This window comes from Astatotilapia calliptera, chromosome 1 (genome assembly GCF_964374335.1).
Source record: "Astatotilapia calliptera chromosome 1, fAstCal68.1, whole genome shotgun sequence".
Lineage (NCBI taxonomy): Eukaryota > Metazoa > Chordata > Actinopteri > Cichliformes > Cichlidae > Astatotilapia > Astatotilapia calliptera.
In genome coordinates, this window is record NC_137422.1 from 19,898,909 (window position 1) to 19,919,938 (window position 21,030).

The window sequence follows — 21,030 nt, forward strand, 5'->3', positions numbered from 1 at the left end:
ATCTGTGTACTTTTAACCATCTCAATCTTTTCCTTTCAGTGGCTTTTTTTTTATCCCGTTGCAACTCTGCCTTGAAGGCTGGCCATTTAGGACCTGTGATGTGTGTGTTTCTCAAAAAACACACGTCACAAACTCTGTGTATACTTTGTCCTTTTTCTCAGCTGTGCACCACGGCCTCCTACCTATCCTTCTATTCTGGTTTAGGCCAGAGTGCTTTTCTGTAAAGGGTAACACAAACTTGTATGAATTCTTATTTCTTTGGAGTTTTCCAGCATGGAGCTGCCTTTTAGAAAAAAGGAAAAATAAAAACACCTTTTTTCCCCATTTTCAGATTATTATCTGAGCCACAGAGGTTGGTGCTCCAGACATTGAACTTACAAATGTTTTTCTTTTTGAAAAAATCAGGAACACAGTTTCCATCTGTGCAAATGTGATCAGTCACAGTTTTAACGAGACACACTTGCATTTGTGCCGCTGGAATACAAACCTGATTATTTTTGTATTCCTATGGACATGTTCTATGTTCTAAAGATAATTATGATTTATAATTTCATTAGTCATGAATCAAATATCAACTAATCTTTTTCTTTATAGAAAAACAAGGATCTTCAATACATAATGTCAATTTTTCTAATGTTGCAATAGCAGTAAACAAACAAAACACTCGGGATGCTAACATTCAGTTAGATGCAGTCGTCACAGTAAAATAGATAAATAGTGAAACGGGGACAATTTACAACACTAACACGAATGTGTTAGTAGCTGGGAAAAGCAAGGAGGATAAAAAAAGCTGCGCTCCAAAATAACAGCAGAGGAGCCGTGCCTGCTGTTTGGAAGGTTTGGTTTTATAAGATGAGATTTGTTTTGTAGTCATTTCTGGTTGCACTGCTTCTGTCCTGGACCAGAGATCCTCTACACACAGCCACAGGGAGCCAGGAGAGGGAAAGACAGTGTGTTACAAAGCTAGCAGGTATTTTTTCTGACCACAGAACAATTTTCACTACAACATTTGGAGGAATCATTTTGTTTCAAAGCTGCTCTTTACAGCACCAAAGTGATTATTTCATGGTTTTTTGGTTTTTGAGTTTATGGTTCTTTTTAGTTTTGAGGACTCATTTGTGTTTGAGCCACATTGTTTGTGTTTTGGGGTACTTTTGCCTTATTAGCTTATTATAAGTTTAGTAGCTTATTATGAAAGTCTTGTGTTTTGGGTTATCTTTGGTTTGGGGTTCTGTGTGGGGGTTTGGTTGAATTTTAATTTTCTGTTTGTCTTTGTTTGTGTGTGTCATCCACAGTTTTCTCATCTCTCTCTCTCTCCATGTCTCCTGTTCAGTCTATCTTTTTGTCTGCCTGCTTTCTTTGGTTACTTCCTAATTTTACCTTGAAAAGCTCCATTTTCCTTCATGTGTCTACCTTTTCTTGCTGTCCCTGCCATCACTGATTCCTTGGTTGTTTTCAGCTGTGTTTTGGTTCCCGTCTGTTTCCATCTCTCTCATTACTAGTATTTCCTGAATACTTGGATTCCTGTATTTCCTGTATGTAAGCGCCAAAAAGTATTGTTATATGAAACTAAAAAGCTTTTTATTTATATTTTATTTCATTTTTATGATTGTATTCAACTGTTTATATATTATTTTATGCATATCATACTTTTCAAAGTATACTCAACCATTGTAAACTGACTGAAAGGAGACTTAAGAATTATAACAAATACCATGATACAACTTTTTGAAGCTCAGCGCTACTTTTCATGAATTCAAAATGGGTCTGATTCACTTACAGAAAAGCTTAATTCTCTGACAAGGTTGTGATATGTTTACTTTTCTACATGTGTTGATCCTGACAGGAGAGGACATTCTGTAACCATTATGACAATAAAAGACTCCCCCTAAGGTACTGTTTCTTTGCTCAGAGTTGTCAGGTTAGCAGCTCAGTGTGGGCGTTCAGAGGACACTCACCACAAGAGAGAGCGGCCTCTTCCATGACACCACTCCAATGAGACCAGAGAGCAGAACCTAGAGGAGAAAAATTACAGATGCTATAAGAGTGGATACTCAGATGTACGCATATAAAAACCACTGATGGAGATGATGGGACAGTAACACCGATGTAATGTGGTCACACTGTTTAGATTATTTTACAACAGCCTCCAAAAAAGCTCGGGCACAATCACAGACATTAACTCTCTGTGTGTTTTAGTGTTTTGAAACATAATGAGCTTTCCTGTGCATAAATGTGATGCCACACTTTGAAAAATCTGAATTTCAAAAGCTATTCTAATTTGTTTCTGGCTTCAAGCGTGACTCACTCAGTTCTCCACACAGGAAACTGTGCTCATACTGTTCAGTTGATTGAGCTGCTGTCAGTGGTTGAAATAAGCTGAAAAGGTTGTTTGCTTTCACTATAACTTCAATAGAACTTTGACGGATGTTTTGTTTGAGCCTATTTTTGGCCAGTGAACAACAACAAGAACAAGAGGCAAAATTCAAAAAGTCATCATGCAAAAACCCACAAATAAAAGCAACATCAAGCTTTATTAAGTGAAATTTTTAAGTGTGTTCAGGATGTTTTGCACCTCTGATCTGCAGATATAGTCTGTGTCCAGTTTTTGTGGTACACCTGTGCAGTCTAAAGTCTAGACAGGCCTGGAGACAATTCCCTGTTGATAAGGAAAGCTGTTTATTGGAGGTGGTCCTGAATGTCATTATCCCCACTATTGATAATGTGAGCTGTAACATTAGCCGCAGCTTTTAGATTATTTTACGACATCAGACTGGCAGCACTTCCAACAAAGCTTAGTGAACCCGGCATCCTGACCAGCTGAGTCTTGTCCCGTTGAGCCGGCTCTTCTATGTTGAGCCATGCATTTGTGGATTGGCTGTTTGGTTTCTCCTACGTAGAGGTCAGAGCACTCCTCGCTGCACTGCACCGAACATTGTTGTTTTAAAACTAAAGAAGTCTATGAAGAGGTGAAATGTCTTTAAAAAGCTACAAAACTTCAGTCACCTTTTTTTCAAGCTCTCAAGACTACAATGACCTGGATGACTGAGACCCTGAGACGCAGATTGTTATTTATTTTTGCACAAAAAGACAAGAATGTGATGGTAAAGTGCACACTGCATCTAGGACAGAAAACTCTATTCACTGTTGCTTGCACACTATCTGATCTGGGACATCATGGGACACAAAACTAGTGGTGGTGAACCCAGAATAATGTTCAAGCTAAGTGAACGCCAACCCCAACCACATACAGGTGAAGCTTGATGCTTCAGAACAATCAGTGATGAGACATCAGGCTGGTAGCACTGAAGCTCTGTTCTACCTGTATCAGTTTCTACAGTGAACATTTGCAGCTGAAACACTTCTCTTTACTCACGTTTCAGTTTCTAACTTTGGTTTTGTGAAAAAAAACTACAGAAGTTGTATGTGTTCTTATTAAGAAATGCATTTCTGTCAGTGTGACTCCCATATAATGTCTGGTTCATGGTCACTGCATTTGTTCTGTTGCACAGCAACTGTGATGGCACCACACCCCCATCACCTTTTACACTGGTGCTCAGAAAATAAACCTCTGCACCAGCGCTGGTACAGGAGTAGAAGTAATGAGAACAGGAAACAAAGAAATCCTTGAAGTTTTATTTTATTTTTTCTAAGGATTTCTCTAGGAAGTCTCATCCTTTCAAACTGTTGCAGCATCTCGCTCTGTATAATCTGAGACTATCTGAGCTCCTGCACTGATATTTCACTGAAAAAGGCCCAAACAACACTGAAGCAATGGTGGCAACAGTTCAAACCAGTTTAAAATTTGCTGTTAACTGGTTATCATGCAAAAATGCGTCTCAGGCCATGCTGTGATATAAACGTAATGTAACAATTAATGTAAGAAACTCGTTTCTATAGACTAGAAATGTAACATAATGCTTTATATTTAAAAGATTTACTAGTAATGAGTGATGCATTGCTGTTTTTGGAGCAATGACTCCAACACAGAAGCACAAAACCTTTAACGATGACCTTATTAATCTATATGTTACAGAAGCTACACTGTTCGAATCAGCACAGCTACAGTGGGGTCTCTTATAAGTTAAGCAGAGCCTCTGCTTCTGATGGATGATGATTAGATTCTTGGCTCCTACTCTCTTCATGTCAAAGTGCATTTGCATCCATCAGTGCGTGTGTGTGTGTGTGTGTGTGTGTGTGTGTGTGTGTGTGTGTGTGTGTGTGTGTGTGTGTGTGTGTGTGTGAGAGAGACAGAAAAAAGTGCCATATGCAGAAAATAAATGAGCAGTGAGACAATCACATGTAAACCTGCACACTGGTAGAGAGTATGCAGTGTTTTGTAGATGGTGTCAACTGGTTTAAGGGTAAATACAGCAGTATTCAGCATATCTCTATAATCCATAGCGATATGCGCTGTTTGATCCAGTTTAGATTTGGGGTTTGTTAAAAAAACAAAAGGTTTTCAAAGTGAATTTCCATCTTACTGAACTCCAGAAAGGTGTGTTTAAAGTATTGTTTAGATTTACACTGACAGACAGCATGAATCAAAGGAGGAACATCAAAGGAGTTGAGCTCTCGTGAAATGCACACATCAGGGTAGAAGCGATGAATAAAAATGCGCAAAAAAAACCCAGGCAGCCCTTCCGAGGAAAATGGACCACTAAACACGGGAGACAGCTGTAGAAAACATCGCTTTCTCTTCCCCGTGACCATCGAACCATCGTGTTCCTAACCCTAGCACGGCTAAGTTCATCCTTGGATGGTTTCCTTTCTTTGCAGGCCATGCTAAAAATGCAGCATGTTGTGCTGCTGCCATGACTCCATCAAAGTGTCTCCCAGGAGCTTCAGGTTTCTCTATTAGCACTGATTTTCTTTCAGATTTCGAGCTCCATCTACCTGGAACCAGTTACCCCGAAGCCTCTGCTGAAATGAAACAATTGTGTTTGTGATGTCTGTTTTTTCCTCTGTTCCCATCTGCTATTGATGTGCCTTTTCGATTTAAATCCAAGTAATCCTGCCTTTTTAAATGAGCTGTCTGATTAAACCAAAAAGACTTAAAACACACACACACACGGCGAATGTTTTTTTCACACTTCTCTCTAGGTGTGGGCTTAATATTTTTTTACAGTGCGTGTAACTGTAGGTGTGAATTTGCGCATCATCGAAATATTCGTGTGAACAAAGGGTACTGATAGCCTTCGGCTCTGTATTTGTCCACGGTCTCCCTCTCTGCCTCTCACCCATCTTACCCATCTTCACCCTCCATTTAACACCACCATGCTCTTCCTTTTTCCCCCCGTTCATGCCGCGCTCCTTCCCTCTGTCCACTCTCTCGATATCCACCGTCTCTCTCCAAGTTTTGCCACCTTCCCCTATCCAATTTCTCCCTGTATCACACTCCATCGCTGTATTTCTTGCTGCTGCTGCTCAGCGCCCACACAGTCGCACTATATTTCTGCACTTACACACTCGCTTTCACTAAGCTCCATCCAGACTTCTCATTTCTCTTTCCCTCTCCATCTTGTTCCACTTTCTAGTCAATCTTCTACTTCTGTGCTCACCTTGATACCCACAGGACCCGGCGAACGGGATGTCAATATTTCATTTGAGCGCTCACTCGCACAGACACACACGGACACAGATGTCTTTTTTTAATTTGGATTTTTTCTTATTTATATCTTGTGGTTATAAACAAATTCATAAAAGACAGACAGAAGCAAAGAAATCTAAACCCACAATGAATGCATCAAACCCACAGCCAAAGAACTCAAGTATCTAGAACTTTTATGTAATAGTGCAGTCTTTGCATCTTTAAGAAAAGTCTTTGGACAACAATACACAGCATGACAGCTACATTAGACTCTCTATTACATTGGACTTTTGTTGCTCATTCAGTAAGTTCACAGTTTTGTAAAGATTAAATGCAAATAATGGTTTTAAATTCACAAATTTAGATGGTGAGGCTTTTATATTAGAAGCTAAGAAGGGAGCCACAATTTCCTTTTATACTCAGATTTATCTTTTTATGCTACTTCTAACTCGATTTAACACATCAGCATAATGAGCTCTTATTTAAACCATCATGAAGTTCATTTTATAAGTTATGGCCACGCTTACAGTACATACATGATAAAGCAGGGTGTGATTTACCCACGGTGTCCGTCTCTCAGTCAGATCCACCCCTCGTTTGTTTGATGGCTGTTTTCCAAAAGCCAAGACGGACCGACCGAAATCTCCAACTTCAGGTTTTAAAGTTTTTAGACCCCAATGGGAGACATCATGGTGCTATGTCCTTCTTTTGTATACAGTGTTCGAGTGGATCAAGCTTGCAATAAAGCTCGGACATCTCCAAGTCTGTGACCTGCCATGTCCACTGGGCACAATTATTTTTTTCAGAGTCCAACGCTGTGGCTGACAAGAGACAATCTGCAGCCGCTCTAGCGATCGTGCCAGCGTCTCCTGACTCTTTTATCATCCCTCTGTCTTTACAAGCTATGATTATTCGTTTTTTATTACTCTCGATCTGACTGCATGCTCTCTGCTCTTTTTGTCTCATCACTTTCCATCTGTTAAGTATCAACACTGCTAGTTTTTCTACTACACACCATTTGGAAAATACAGACCGAAAATGAAGTGTACACAGTTAATTAAAGCAGGGAAGGAAGTGTTTTGGAAATGTATTTGAACAAAGACAGAAACTGTAAAAAAGAAATAAATTTAAAAAAAAGCTGCAGCCACAGTCAGTGGACATCAAACTGACTGTGTGTGCACTTTCTGGACTAATAATGCCTCTGCTCTGTCTCCTCTGCTCATTGCTGGTATAAACTGCACCAGGAGACAGGGGCTTGTGTTACTGCAGGTATATTCACCTTCTTTACACTGGTGCCAGGCACTGCGACAAGGAGTCCAGAGACGTTGTGTCACCGTTACAGACTCCCCTCTCTCCCTCTCTGCTTGGTGATGCTCCATTTGCAGAGAGCAAATGCACTGCACAATGCACAATCAAGCTTGAACTGGGCTCCTGTCACCCAGCGGTTTCTTCTTACTTATCCAGCTCTCCCAGATTTCCATAATTATGCAACACGATTTCAATCCGTTACCTTCAGGAATTTAGCACTGGGCTCCAAATGTTGTCTTTCTGTTTGTGACTCTTATCACACTGATGTGCTTGGCCTGCTTCACTTCTGCACTGGTATGACATCAGGAGTAAAGAAAAAGATTTGGAATTCAAGCACGCTTTTCACCGCCGATATCAAGTGTGCCATCAAGCATACAGCACAAACACTCATGGCTGCATGGTCACCACCGCGGGAGCAGAGAATGTACCTGGAACGAAGCTCTTTTTTTTTTCTCTCGTCTCTCCACGCGTTCCCAGGTTCCCCTGAGTAGACGTGTGTGGAGGACAATGTGTATACCTGTGCGCCTGTTTGAGAAGTGAAATGATGTGCGAGCAGGAACCATGTGATAGATTTGCTGGCTGTCAGTCACTGGAGGCTTTTCCTCTTGGCTGCGTCCAGAACAAGATTAACATTCAATACTTAGCAGCATTAGTCACTGAAACCTGGGCACCACACACCCACTAACATGCTGAAAAAATACTGACTCTTTTCCAGAAGGTATTCTATCTAAAATTCATGAAACGCTGGCCAAAACACTGACCAATCAAATGACTCAGTTAAAAAATAATTTTGTCTAAAAACAGAAGTCTCTAAAGTAGTTTTAAAGACGTGCCGACTCTTGATAAGGTAGAGTCATTTCAGTAAATTGGTTTGAGGTTGGACCGCAGAGCAGCTTTTAGTATAACAGCGGTGAGATGTGTTGGTGCAGTGGATTCTTTAAGGTTAAATGATGCTTGAAACTCTTAATAAGGGGTATTTAAATTAAATTAGCACACCGTAAACAACTGGGATCTGAGGTGAATGCTCTCTAGTACTATTGTTGTACTTGTATGATAGCTTATTTTTAAGTTTTAAGTCAACAAATCATGAGAAACAGACTAGAAATAACTTAAGGAATACAAACGATAATTAATTTTACTCACAGAAATCAGAGCCAGAGCCTCCAGAAGAAAAAAAAAGGTAACACCGTATAATTTGTTCAGGAACAACAACCAGGGTCTTAATTGGGAGCTGGATCACATTTAAAGACGTCTAATCTTTGAGCAGGATGTTCAGATCATTAAGCATATCAGCTTAAGTGACACACAGCCGGCAGGAAACAACTTTTTAAATGACAGGTGATACGATAAAGTGAGCATAAAAGCTTAATTAATTCTTAATAGTTCAACTTTTCAACACTCGTAAAACTATACTGGTTTCCTATGTGTGCATTTTGACATGTGCACACAACACACCCACATGCTCTTGTAACAAGGACACACAGACAGACGCACACACTGTGTACTGACAAATGGAACGGAGAGATAAAAGTAAGGCTTTGACTTGTCAAAAGGCTGCATGAGAAGAGCCAGTGTCACAGCCATGAAAGAATGTTTCACTCTGATATACTAATACCTTCGCACATGCGCTCACACACACACACACACACACACACACCCGCAGTCACAAGAAATACAGAGTGACTTGCAGCGGGGGACGTGTCATTTGAGGCCAACAACAAAGAAAACATTGCAAAATATAACTTAAAATTCCCTTTCAGAGATTAGCACCTTCTTGCAAAGTCAGTGTGAAAAGGTTGAACTCAAACAGCTTTCTGACAGACAAAAGGCACGTAGCCCAGCTGGATCCTCAGATGGGAGAAGCCCAGCGAAGAATCAGTGTGTAGCTGCCGCAACAAATTCCAGCCATGCACACAACGCAGCGCAGTGCACAAAGCCTGCATACAAACCTAAAAGAAAATCTCATGCTCTGACATTGGTGACGGAGGCTAAAAATAGTGTTTCGGTCAAGAATAAAACACACCGTCTTTTGTTCTCAGTTATTTCGCCGTTATTTTTGTCCCAGATGTGAAGATTTTGTTACGTTTTGAGAAACACTTTGTTTGGACGACAACAGAATACAGTTTAAAAACAGGTTCGGCTGCTTGGTTGTCACTTCTCGAACAGGCTGGCCATAACTAACTGTGGGGAGACCTGCGGGGCAGTTTCAGAACACAGTGGAGGACTTGCATCTTCCAGCTGTTCTGGGAGCACCCCAGGAGGAGTTACAGGAGTTTAAAAAAAATAAGATAGCAGGCTTTCTCTGCTCTGCACAGTCAGTAACCTGACCTTGATGATAATTAGAGAAAACACAACAGACAACTCACTGATAAGAGAAAAAAATGAACCTAGGGAAAAGCGACTAATTGGTCATTCTTCCATTTGGTTTGCAGAAACTGTTCTGGCAGTATACATTCTTCCTGCTAACTTCATGTTTCTATTATTCTGCACTTTTATTTTCAATTTAGTATGAAACACAGAGGATCGCAAACACATAAACCTTGTAAAAAGGATGTTTTTACATACACATGCTTGACATTAAAACAGTATTTAACAATTACAATCCAATCCAATAGAGAAGTTAATGGACTTATAAACAGATTTTTTCAACGTGTTAAGTTTTACAATATATTGTGAAGAATGAATGTTTAGAAGACATTAGACTTTTAGTAATACCACGTTTTGAAAAAGTTTGGTTAGTATACAAAACTCTATGTCAGAGGCTGAGCAACCCTGAAGGTTTTTATCTCAGATATCATATCATCATGTTGCCTGGTGACCACCTGGTAATGGGTTCAAATAATCTGGTTTTTAACCTACAACAGCAAAAGCATGCTATCATTTTACTTTTTATGACAATAGTAAGGACTTGCAGCTTGTCCAACATGTAACCAGTCTCTCATCCAGTGGTGGCTAGGACGGGCTCCAGCCACCAGCGTGACCCTGAGTTGGATAAGCTGAAGAAGATGGATGGATGGATAAATAACAAAATCTGATTTATGAAAGTTAAATTACAGCATAATTCTAGCAAGGGGTTAAAATGACCCATCTTTAGCCTATAAACACACGCATCCCGTTGTTCCGGGTATGTCCAACCAGGACATTAGATTAGATCTCTCAGCTGGCTCTGTTTAGGTTTCTGCCCCCATGACCTGACCCCGCATAAGTGGAGAAAAATAAATGGATTACTTTTCCCAATGTGATTTGGTATGTTTGTTTGCCAAGAGCACACAGGTTAAACAATACTGTAGCATGGGCATTACTTGTTTTGCTATTTTTTTAATATCAATTTGTCAGCAGAAGCGGATCAACCTGTACTACAGCCCAGCACATTTACAAAATTACTTTAAACCTCTTGAACGTGGTAACTTGTAGAACCTTCTTTGGCAGCAGCATTATCCATCAGGGATTTCCAGCAGAAACAAAGTGAAATTTGTAATCACTCCTTCCTACAAAACTGCTTAGGCTCATTTGTGGGATGCCCTCTTTACTTGAGGTTACTTGAGGTTACCAACACTCTCCTAAAGAAGAAGCAACGAGGAGCAACCTGGCAACCAGAGGCCACAGAAAGTTGGTGATATTTGGCAACTTACAAGCAATGATGGGTGAAAAACAGCTACCAAAACAAAGTGGTGGCTTTCAAGCCAAACCCTTTCTCAACTTCAAGGTGTGCAGTAGCAATCAGAGGACAGGATACTGTTAAGTGAAATATGACAGGGTGGTCAATACTTCACAGGGCTACCTAGGCAATAGAGCTTGAAATGCACACTTGAGACCAACAGTCAGTGGCAAACCAGTGCACCACTTCAGCTTCCAGTCAAATGCTACTGCCCTGACACTCCACTGTAAAATTTCTTGTTGCCAATTCAAATCCCTCCAATCGTAGGTGACTATTCTCTTTTTGACCAGTGGACATCACTGATATCAGAACTGCTTTTGTAGTCTTTCCCAGCTCCCTCTAAGCTCCTGTGAAGCGTAGACCAACCAATCATTTTTTTAACCACACTTTCAGTGTCATCTTGTCATCTCTGAAACACCTGAATCCAAGTAGCTCTTGTGAAGTGCACTTAGTTCCAGCCTCCCCTGTGCACTGCCAGGAGCATGTTTGTGTGTTAGGAGTTTATCCACATGTTTCTGCGCTACAAGTCTTTCTTTAGTCTTTTTGTGAACAGTGACCAGACAAACTTTTAAACTAATATTCACAGTGGAGACTCCCCATCTTACCCAGGCAGCAGTGGAGGTGTTTATGGCCTCATATTACTGACTAGAAAAAAATATATGACTGGTGAAACCGCCATGGATTCTACCTAAATCACAGTCTTGACCTATTCCTATTCATTTATGCATGGCGCCAATCAAAGAAGCCATTACCGGGAGTGAGGGTTTAGAAAGCAGGCCGTTTCTCAAACATCATCACAGCCAAGATGGATGGAGCCAGCGCGGTTGCCGTGGTAACCACGAACTGGCCACTTGCCAGGATCCATAATGATTTCCCATCAGCTGCTGCACTGAGAAGAGCAGGGACCCTCGTCGGTTCAGAAATGTTAGATTGCACATGAATCCCCCAAAACCTATTCACACACACACACACACACACACACACACACACACACACACACACACACACACACACACACACACACACACACACACACACACACACACACACTGTCAAAACCTTGTAATGCATGGTAACACTTAACACAGAAGCCAGAATAGAGACAGCACTGCTTGACACACACATACACATGCGGACACACACACAAACATATAATGCGCTCTCAATCAGTTCCTCCCCTGCTGTCTCAAGTGAAACGGGCCCTTTTATTTCCTTTCACTTTATGTTGGTCAAGAAAAGAAGGTCGTTCTATAGAGTCAACCATCTGAGCTCTTTGTGGAGCTTTGCATGATCTTAGCTCAGACTGATCTGACACACAGTACATACAAGCGTGAAACAGTGCGCATAGATTTATGTGGGTTTTACCCTGCGTGAGTGTGTCTCCGCCTATAAGTGAAGGCATGTGTGAATTTGCAGGCTAAGACTGAGTAGGAGGTGTCCAGGAAAACTGGCCTTTAATGAAGTGGAGAGCAGCTGATTAGACAGAGGTCTGTGAGGGAAATGTCTTTTTAAAAGAACTGCCTGCTCTTTGAGAGTGCAAAGATCTCATATTTTACTGCTTTTTTCCTTTCTAAAAATGCAGCCTTGAGCTCAACTTATACTGTCATATGCGTACATAGCTTACAACACACACCAAGCAAGTGGCTGATTCTGTTCAGATTCTTTATACTTGTCCGCTTTTGCTTCTGCATCCCTCTGCTGGTGAATTTCTATGCCACTGTGTTGAGTTTCTCCTCATACCTTAAAGCTCTCGAAACTGAGTTCCCCATGTTGGAGTTGGAGGAAGGTGCAGCAACTACTTTTACTGAAATAATACTAAAAGACATGAAAGAGAGAAGATGATGGAATCGACTGAGTCAATCAATAAAGCAGAATACTGGCTATACGATTTGCATAAAGAGCAAGCTATGAACCTACATAATCTATGACATATCATTTCTGGTTTTACAGAGATGTTATTTTTGTAGAAAGTCCTGTTCAGATCTGCAATGCTGAACTTTGGAGCTATATGAGGTTTACGTCATGAGGCAGCCTAAATCAAGCTTTATAGCTTTATCTTATTAGCCTGCTGATGTTAGGGCTATCATACCCGAGCACAGCCTCAAAGAACCTCTAACACCTGGCTGCTACCTTTGATGGTTCTCAGTCCCCCACCCACCCTCTCTTAGTCCAGTATAATATATATTAATGAAATATATATTAGCATAGTTGGGGAGTCAATCTCCTTCACTGCTAATTTTCTGTATCCCACACTAAATATCTTTTTGTGATCCTGCACAGCGGGATTTGTAATGTTTACAGTAAAAACTCTGCACTACTGCTAAGTCTCATTAGATTTCAGGGCAACTAAAAATGTTTGCAATTATTAATGTTAAAATTCTTCCAGTCGCCTAAAAACCATAGGAGTCTATGAAAGAAACCTGAAAGAGAAGCAAGCTATATTTTCACTTGAACTAGCGCTCCACATGTTTTAAATGAAAGCACAAAGACTGAAGCTCTACATGTGGATAAAACAGAATCTGAGAGAAAAATGACCTTGTGTTTCACCTTGAAGAATATTTCTTTGTGCGTGCGTGCATGTGTGCACACATGTCCCCAAATGAAAGCCAAATGAAGGTGAGCTGCAGCATCAAGGGAGCGGATCTCCTGATTCTTTTGTGACAATTTCTGCTGTAACCTCCAAGTCACCTTTGCTGGCCATGAATGAGAGACCCAAAATGTGTCTGCTAAAAGTGTTTAAACCAAGCCTACTATGTGTGTGTGTGTGTGTGTGTGAGTGTGCTGTGTGTGTGTCCTTGCATGTTCATTTACGACCTCTAGGTTTGAGTTGAAAAAATCATGCAAGGAACTCAGAGGGGGTTCACGAGGTGTTTGATGCTGCTGTAGCTCCACAGACATCTCTACTGCAGCATGTCTAACTGAAGCTCATGCTGACAAAGCTAACAGACAGGCGCTCGGCTTCCGTGTGTTCCCGCTGTTTCACCGACAGGAGCAGCAGTCCTCCTCCGGATTCCCCTTTTTCTTCCCCCTGCATTTGCTTCCTATAGTATTCCCTTTACTCCCCACCCACCACCTGCTCCTATTTCCTAACCCCTCCCCCAACCTTCTATATCATCACTTCACTTTGGAGCTCAGCAGCACCCCACCACCGTTACTATGGAAACAGTGGAACAACAGCAGGTTGGCTGTTGCGGCTGCTTGGGGGTGTGGCATTTCAGCCACCCTATGCTCTTCTCCCACCTCTCACCGAGAGGTCTCCAGTACCTCCGCTAAATCCATGAACAAGGAATGTGAATCAATCAGCAGCACAGCAAAACAATAACATACCTCAGGAGAGAGTGTGATGCACAATGGCAACACGATGCTGGAGGTTGAAGATGCTCCCATGCAGCACTTATAATTGCACATAATCAGCTATATACATCTGACATTTTTGTTTGAGCCTTTGCCGATAAACAGTGAGATCTCCAGTGCTAAACAACACGTTTATTCCGTGCTTTCTCCTGCAGGTTGGAGCCTCAGTGATTTAAGGTATAATCTCAAATTCTGAGTTTGTGAGCATGGCTCTCAACACCTGGATGAATCAGCGCATGTTGCATTTCTCATCAGACCTGAAAATAGCCTCTGAAAGAGAAATCTTCTGCCATTCACTACAACCATCTGCATCATTGTAAACATGAGCATATTATCTTGCAGATAGACTTTGCTTTTTTGGAACTGCACATGTTCATTTATCCCAGATATAGGAAAGCTGGTTATACGTGACCTCAGAATGTAGCATAAGTCACCAAGCTACAACTACATTTTAACATGGGAAGCAGCACCAAGGTCAGTGTGTAAAGGTATTTGAAACAAAGGCTTCCACGCACCTTTCATGCATCAATTCAAACTGGGAACACTGCAGTTACGCCACACTGGCATTTGTCTTTCAAGCCCTCAGCCTTTCAGGTGTCCCGAGGTGAACCAAAAGGTCACGGGATGATTACACATAACTTAATAAAAAAGATTTTCTGCAAGGACAAAATATTATACCTTTATTTTTTTGCCTTTGTTCTTTTTCTTTTTAAATGCCATAAAGTCTAACCTCTGTCGTGCTCCAACAATCATTCAAATGAAGGAGTAAAACACTTCAGCTGAACTGTTAACATGCACAGATCTCTTAAGATGATCACAAGTTGGTAGTTTGGCGGTACAAACTCACTGTTGTACCGGTCTCCTGTCCTCCAGATCTTCATCTTCATCACTCCAGAAGACCTGTTGTCACTGACGTTCAGCCCAGTTCTTGTATACTTTGGCATGTCTCAGCCGTTTCTCCTTGTTTCTCTTCCTTAAGAATGGCTTTTTGACAGCCACCCTTCCAATGAGACCATTTCCGATGAGTCTTCAGTGAACACAACTAGAGGATCACATGCATCTCTAAGGACATGACTTCATTTAAAAATGGTTAGGTACAAGGACTGGACTGAAAATGATTAAGAATGAAAATGAATTCCGTGTATCGTGCCCACCCCCAAGATCCTATATGTATGTGTAATGAGAGTGTGAGTAATGTGAATGTCTAAGTTGTGGGATAAAATTGAGATTGAGGCAGAGGCAGCCAGAAGGGGACGGGGGGGGGGGGGGGGGGGTAGCCTCCTCTGCACCCTGGTGACATACCCCTACTCCAAGGCCCTGCATGTGTGGGTGGTTGTGGTGGAGCGGGAAGAGGGAGGCAGCTGGAGATGGGGAGGGAAGGAAGGGAGGGGCAAGTGACCCCTCCCTGGGGCCAGCTCCCCCGCTGACCCCAGTAGGCACCCCCATACTCCGCGACCCACCAGGGAAAGGGGGCCCAGGCCCATCCAGACCGGGGCCCAGTGCAGCAGCGCCCCCCGGCCCCACAGAGCCCGGGACAGTCCACCCAACCCCACCACAGAGAAAACTGCACCCACCCCACCATCCACTCATCTTCCAGACTACATAAGACAATAGACGCCCAGGCTGAGATCTTCCTCCACCTCTCCTGTATCTCCCCTTCCTGCAGAGAGAGTTCCTGAAGAGAGGAAAGCTCCTGCAAGATGTGACAATCTCCCCCACCAGTTGAAGAGCCCCCCCAGGTGGCTCGACGCACCGGCGGCACCCTGCGCCAGGGCTGGGCCCCCATGCACCCACCCGCCCACAACCCCGGCAACACACCAACCAGGACCCAAGCCCCCGAGGCCCGGCCCGGGCCCCAGCCCAGAGATGGAGCGCCCCCAGAACCTCACACCCATCCCGGACCCACCCAGGGGCAGCCAGGCTACCAGGTCAGTAACCCACGTCCGTCAGCACAGACCCTCCCCTAGCCCCGCTGCACGCAGCCACGAGGAAACAGTCACCTGAGAGCCAACAGAGCCCCTAACCGGACATGACCGCTGTAGTGTTTTTAAGCTTATACGTGGGGGTTTATTTTTCCAAAGGAATTTGGACATACATGAATCTAGAGATCTGAACCAATCTTGTGGCGGTTTAGTTGGGATCATTGAGAATAAATAGTTTATTTTTGGTAAGACCATCATTTTTAAAGCGGCAACCCAAGTTACCATCACGGTGTACACCTCACCCCTGGCGTCGTTGCCCACCTCTCAATTTTAAATACAAGTAGACATTGAGGGCTAGTAGGAGGGACTATGCGCTTACCTGCTGCTCTCTGGCAGGTAGCTCCATGCCCTCCTGGGTTTTAAATGCACCTTAGAACACACATGCATCAACACAACAATGAGCGGGTGGAGGGAGGTTTGGAGTCTTCTCTCACCCCCATTCTCTGTGACCTGCTGGAGCGGGGGGGGGGGGGGGGGGGGGGGGGGGGCTAGGAGGAGGAGTTGGCCGTCCGACTGCGGTCTGGAGTGTGGGGCTTCCCTCACTCAGGTCACTCAGGCACAGCTGGCTGCCGGCGGAGCTCACGGGCGCGTCACTGCAACTCCCCCTGGCTTCTGCTCCACGGCTGCTGAGTGAGCCCTCATCTGGGACTCTCCTCAGCTCTTTCTGGGACAGTGGCGCGGCTGCCCCTCTGTTAGTCTTCCTTGGTCTCTTGTGTTCTGGGGGCCTCTGGATGTCTGGAGTTTTGATCTCCTCCATACCTGCTTCATGCCCTGGAGGACAGGGCTGTGGCCCCCCCACACCCTCTAGCAGATTATTACATGAAGGAACCTTTTAAAAAAACAAGCGCGTCCACGCTCACAGGTGTACACACGGGTGATCACACCCACAAACTACACCCTTTTTGGCTCCTACCTCAAAGCACACTGTGTTCTGCTGATCTTATGTGCTGCACAATAATGTTTAACATTTAGTATTTACTGTCATATTCCCATATATCATTGTGATGTTGTTTATTCTATTACTCTTGTTCTCTTCTGCTTGTTTTCTTTTTTCTTTCTCAACAGGTGATCCAGGTGATTGATATATGCATTTTTTTTTTCTGCTCATTCTGTTGGTTTTTGTCTTTTGCCCTTCTCAGCTGTTTCTCTTTCCCTCTTTCTTTCTCCCCTTCTTTCCTCCAGTCAAGTCTGTCCCGTATTCAGCAAGTGAAAATAAAATAAACAATAAAAGGTGAATCAAATGGACCATTATGGCAAGGCTGGGATGGTCAATTTGGTAAAGTAAATCCGTTGGGCATCTTTCTTTGCCTTTAGACAATAATTCTGATGGCAAAAGAGCCAAACGGGACAGGCCAAAAAAAAAAAAAAAAAAGAATGAAAATGAAAAGCGTTGGAGGACTGAGATGAGCAGAAATCACTGCACAATTTGTATGAACTTTCATTCAAGTCAGTGCAAGTCTCATGCGTATTTAAACACCCATGCAGCAATGTGCACAATTTTAGCTACTGAGAGTGAAGTCACAAAGCTTCCATAAATTATACTATTTATTTTAGCAAATTCAGACATAGAAAGTACTCCACATATAAAGAACTCAAAATCAATATTTGGTTGATAAAAATATCTTAACATCTAAATTCTAAAACGCTTGCACATTTCCACACATAACAAGCCTGAGGTGAATTTAATGCTTCGCTTTCTGATGTGCGATGCTCGTGCATACCCGACTGCTCAGTCACAGCGTTCTTCCAGCAAAGCGTTCATTTCAAAGTAACTGAAGCAAAAGAAGAGAGCTCGGCTTTAGCAAACAGCCCTTCACCCTTTTCTGTGCATCTCGAGCGTTGCGAGAACACGGAAAATCAGATTGTTTTCAGCGAGCTGAGAAAGAGAGAGGAGAGATTTAGATCACCATCTGACTCTCTCGCTCTCTCCATGCAGGCTCATCATGTATGCATGAGCAGCAACACACAAACATGAAGAGTTACACACGGGCTGCCACTTTTCATTTCCGAAACGCTTCTTTGATGCAGGCAACAAATGAAGACAGAGTATGAAAGAAATCACACCAGGGTTTCAATTCAGTTATCCAGATGTTTGCTCAGTAACGCATGGCAGATTCTGTGTTACGTCCGCATGTTAGCCCCATAAGAGTGCAGAGAAAGTGAACTAGAGAGCATGGGAAGGTTAAACAGAATGCAGCAAAGAACCTTTAAAGTGCTGCTCTTTGTCAACCCGTAAAGTGTCTCTCAAGGATCAGCAGTTCTATTATGCAAGAACTTAGTTTTCCTTTGTTTACTTTAAATGTTAGTTTTCTCGAAGTAAAGCTGTGGCAAATGACCCAACACAAAGCCACAATCACAGGTTCACACAAGTAGAATTTGTGTGCAGATCGCTACAGTTTAAGTGAAAGCCAAAGAGAAACAGAAGAGGTACTAATTAACCTGGAAAGGAAACTCACAAACCCAACTTAAATCTCAAATTTATGCTTGTGGCAGGCACTTTCAGGGGTGTTCGGATGTAATTCAGGGACTAAGGTCCAAAACTTTCAGTTGTGTGCAAGGGAAAGTGAGCCACACATCCATCCTGGACACAGTGACACTAACAGCTGAGTCAGGCTTGCAGTCCTGTGCTGACAGGATAATCGTGCACTGCAGCCAACCAGAGCTGACAGGAGTGAGAGGTGGTCACACAGCACAGAGAGAGGGAGGATGTTTGTCTCTGTATGTACGAGTGACAGGCAAGGTGGGTTGTGGTTTAGTGGCTGAGTAAACTTACAAGGCGACCAAAATACCACCTATATCTTTAAAAAGATTGTATCTATACAATCACTGGCCACTTCTTTAGGTATACCTGTTCAACTGCTTATAAACTTAAATATCTAATCAGCCAGTCACATTGCAACAACTCTGTGCATCAGAATGGGAAAGAAAGGTGATTTAAGTGACTCTGAACATAGCATGGTTGTTGGTGACAGACGGGCTAGTCTGAGTATTTTAGAAACTGCTGATGTAGTGAGGTTTTCTCCACACGACCATCTCGAGGGTTTACAGAGGATGGTCTGAAAAAGAGAGAATTTTTTTGAACTTTTAACAGGATGAAACCTCCAGCAGAACGAAGTTCAGGGAGAGGTGGGAGAGGTTGGAGCGTCACATGTTCTTAAATTGATTGAGTAACTTACACAAAGGCAGAGGGAGGGTAGGCAGAAATGAAAAAGCAGATGAAAAACAAAAATCCAAACAGGACGACTAAGAGAAGTGAAGCTACGCAAGGGAAATAAACTGACAAACCAGCAAAGACTGACAGAAGGAACACAGACTAAACGGCACAAGGTAGACGGATAATAAGATGCAGGTGAACTCAATCAAGACAATAAAAAGGAACAGCGTGGGAAGCAAAAACACAGAAATGGTATTCACATAGATAAATCAGAGCAGAGAGAAAAGGAAAAAATACAGAATATGAGCAAAACCATGAATAAATGCAAAGACTATCACTCAAGATGAGTCATCAAAACCTTTTACAGTAAGATAAGAGAAAGAAATGTTAATTATTTTCTAATATATAAGGAATATAACCAGAGATATCTAAACAAATGTCACAACAAGAGAAACAGGAAAAGATTTAAAAACATTTTTTTATTTTGCAGTTTCTTTAAGAAGGGATTTCCAATCCTCAGCAGACTGATTCAGGGTGTTAAAACTGTTTCCACTGCAGGAATCTCTGCATTTTTAAAAAGAACTGATTGGAAACATTTTTTTGCCGAGAATTTATCTCGACGGAAAGACGTTTCAGCTTGCAGGCACTTTTTACTGCAGTTTCAAAAAGGAAGACAAGATGAATGCAATGGCTATCATTATTTCTGGAAAAAAACACACTCAAATTTGGACTGTCTCCTTAATTTTGCATTATTGATTGCGATTTGTTTGATTTCCTGTTACTCCCTCCCTATAAATCCCCGCAGACTTTTAGGTTTGGGTTTAACAAATAAAAACTGCAAACGCCTTCTTCTAAACTCCATGCTTTAAGTTCTGAAGAAGTTTTCCATCTGCTGCAAACTTTCTATACCCTAATGAGATTGTCTCATCAGACTCTTCTGTTCTCAGCCCTGGTGGGGAAACTTGCTCGCTCCACAGCCAGGAAACTCTGCAAATCATTAGAACAAACTAAGAAAAACAGCAAACTGTCATTTACAGCGAGGCGACGGAACAACACTTTCAAGTCAAGAACCAATTAACACACAGAGGGTCCTCTGCAGATGATTACGACCACAAGCTTCATTCGGTGCCTTCTAATTTCTCGTCCGTGCGCCCGTGAGATGACAGAGCTCCCTGAAACAGAGAGATGAGCACTCCACCACTGGTCCCGAGCTCATTGAACCAGCTTGTCTGAGCATCAGCAGACACGATTTGAATGAGATTAATTTGGTTGACACTTAAAGGACGGCTTTGGATCTCAGATGTTTCTGTTTCTGGGCACAATATTCCCTCTACTGAGTAAACACATCTAAATGATGATAACTATGCTGAAGTGGGGCAGCTGGCATCCGTTGGTTTGAACAACCACAATTAAAGCTGCAGGATTTAAAGCCACCGTGGCTGTGCTTTAATCAGTTAACCGGGCTTTTATGAGCACACATGTGTGGCACACTGGTTACACTACATTACAGCTATAAACTAGAAAAATACAGTCTTCACCATCTGCCTGTGACCTCGCTTTTCCATCAGTCTCACTAATTCTGAGAAAGCTCTGTTAGTCTTTTTTTGGCTTCTTTCTAAAAGATGGTTGATTAAACATTTCCTTGCTCAAACCCCCGTACCAGCCAGTTACTGGGTAATGTTCTCACTTACATATCAGCTGGGTGCTGTGGCCTGGGGTGAGAGCAGTTCATGTGATATGACCTTCTACAAGGTTTGAAGACAGCGAAAGAGACAGGCAGCAGCACCCAAGGACTCATCTCCTTTCCTCACCTTGACTCTCCAAGAATAAAGTAAAGCCCAAGTGTTTTAAAGCCCTGATATCTTTTCGAGTATCAAACAGTTTCCTCCTAGGCTTTAAATCTTGGTGTAGAGATGCAATATTTTCCTCCTTTATTGATACCAGCAGCTGCAGTCAGCACAAATCCATGTCAGATACAGCACCA

At 42.5% G+C, this 21,030-nt stretch overlaps 2 protein-coding genes across 3 annotated transcripts in view; one reads left to right on the forward strand and one right to left on the reverse strand.

The window, feature by feature from the left end:
* The window catches only part of sord (sorbitol dehydrogenase), a 278,112-nt gene that overhangs the window by 83,722 nt on the left and 173,360 nt on the right, over positions 1-21,030 (forward strand). The gene's annotated exons all lie outside the window — the stretch shown is intronic.
* Positions 1-21,030, reverse strand: part of fam189a1 (family with sequence similarity 189 member A1) — a 115,165-nt gene that overhangs the window by 59,643 nt on the left and 34,492 nt on the right. For both annotated transcript variants that reach the window (XM_026166792.2, XM_026166783.2), the window contains exon 2: positions 1,959-2,015. In XM_026166792.2, the coding sequence (XP_026022577.1) occupies positions 1,959-2,015 (57 nt within the window). The remainder of the gene's footprint in view (positions 1-1,958; positions 2,016-21,030) is intronic.